Consider the following 921-nt stretch of genomic DNA (forward strand, 5'->3'; position numbering starts at 1 on the left):
GCCAGCAGCAGCTGGAAGTTCCCCCCTACTTGCTCCAGATAGTCAATATGGCAATAAAGTCAATGTGCACAAAAAGAAGTGGCATTTCTTGCCAGATCACCAAAATTCGGAGGGAGAGTTGGACTAAATGCATCAGCTTGGCTGTGGACCTTTCTTTTTTTAAAAAAAGGGAAAAAAGGAACTTTTTTTTTAAATGTTAAAGCTACATTTGTTTAGGCCTCCCATGACTGAACAGAGTATGGGGAGTTGCCCCGTTTTTTGTTTTTTTTCTTTTTTCTTTTTTTTTTTTAAGCAGCAAGTCTACAGAAAGGTAAATCACTGCGGATGGGCTCGAAGCTCATTCTGGAGTCTTTGGCTTATGTGGGAGAGGTATGCATTCGCAGGTGGCTGATCAGATTGCGCTGCTGGGTGAATTTCCCACCACACAGTTGACATTCGTAAGGTTTTTCTCCTGAGTGGACACGCATATGCTCTGTCAGTCGGTACTGCCGGGTAAAGCGCATCCCGCATTCCTCGCAAGCAAAGGGCTTGAGCCCTAAGTGGCTGCGCATGTGCCGTGTCATGGTGCCCCGCTGCGTGAACATCTTGCCGCAGATGTTGCAAGGGAAGGGCCGCGTCAGCCAGTGAGTCTTCTCGTGCTGCCGCAGCGTGGCTGGATCCTTGTAGCTCTTCTCACACACTGAGCACTTGAAGGGTCGGGACTCCGCGGCGTAGGACTGGTTGGGGTTGGACAAATCCTCGGCTTCATCCTTGCTGCCGTACGTGCCTTCCTCTTTGATGTAAAGGTCTTCTTCGGTGTGCGTCTCCACGTGGGCGTTGAGCTGCTCGGAGCTGGGGAAGCCTTTGCCACAGGGGATACAGACATACAGGTTGTCACCGTAGGCCACTGGCTCAAATCCCTCCTGCCGGTAGACATAGTTG

General features: G+C 50.5%; 1 protein-coding gene across 2 annotated transcripts in view; it reads right to left on the reverse strand.

The window, feature by feature from the left end:
• Positions 1-280: 280 nt before the first annotated feature.
• HIC2 (hypermethylated in cancer 2) overlaps positions 281-921 on the reverse strand; it is a 30,375-nt gene continuing 29,734 nt past the window's right edge. For both annotated transcript variants that reach the window (XM_009864525.1, XM_009864524.1), the window contains one exon: positions 281-921. This exon is cut by the window's right edge. In XM_009864525.1, coding sequence (XP_009862827.1) covers positions 357-921 — 565 coding nt within the window. In that variant the 3' untranslated portion in view covers positions 281-356.

This window comes from Apaloderma vittatum, unplaced genomic scaffold (genome assembly GCF_000703405.1).
Source record: "Apaloderma vittatum isolate BGI_N311 unplaced genomic scaffold, ASM70340v1 scaffold12892, whole genome shotgun sequence".
NCBI classification, from domain to species: domain Eukaryota; kingdom Metazoa; phylum Chordata; class Aves; order Trogoniformes; family Trogonidae; genus Apaloderma; species Apaloderma vittatum.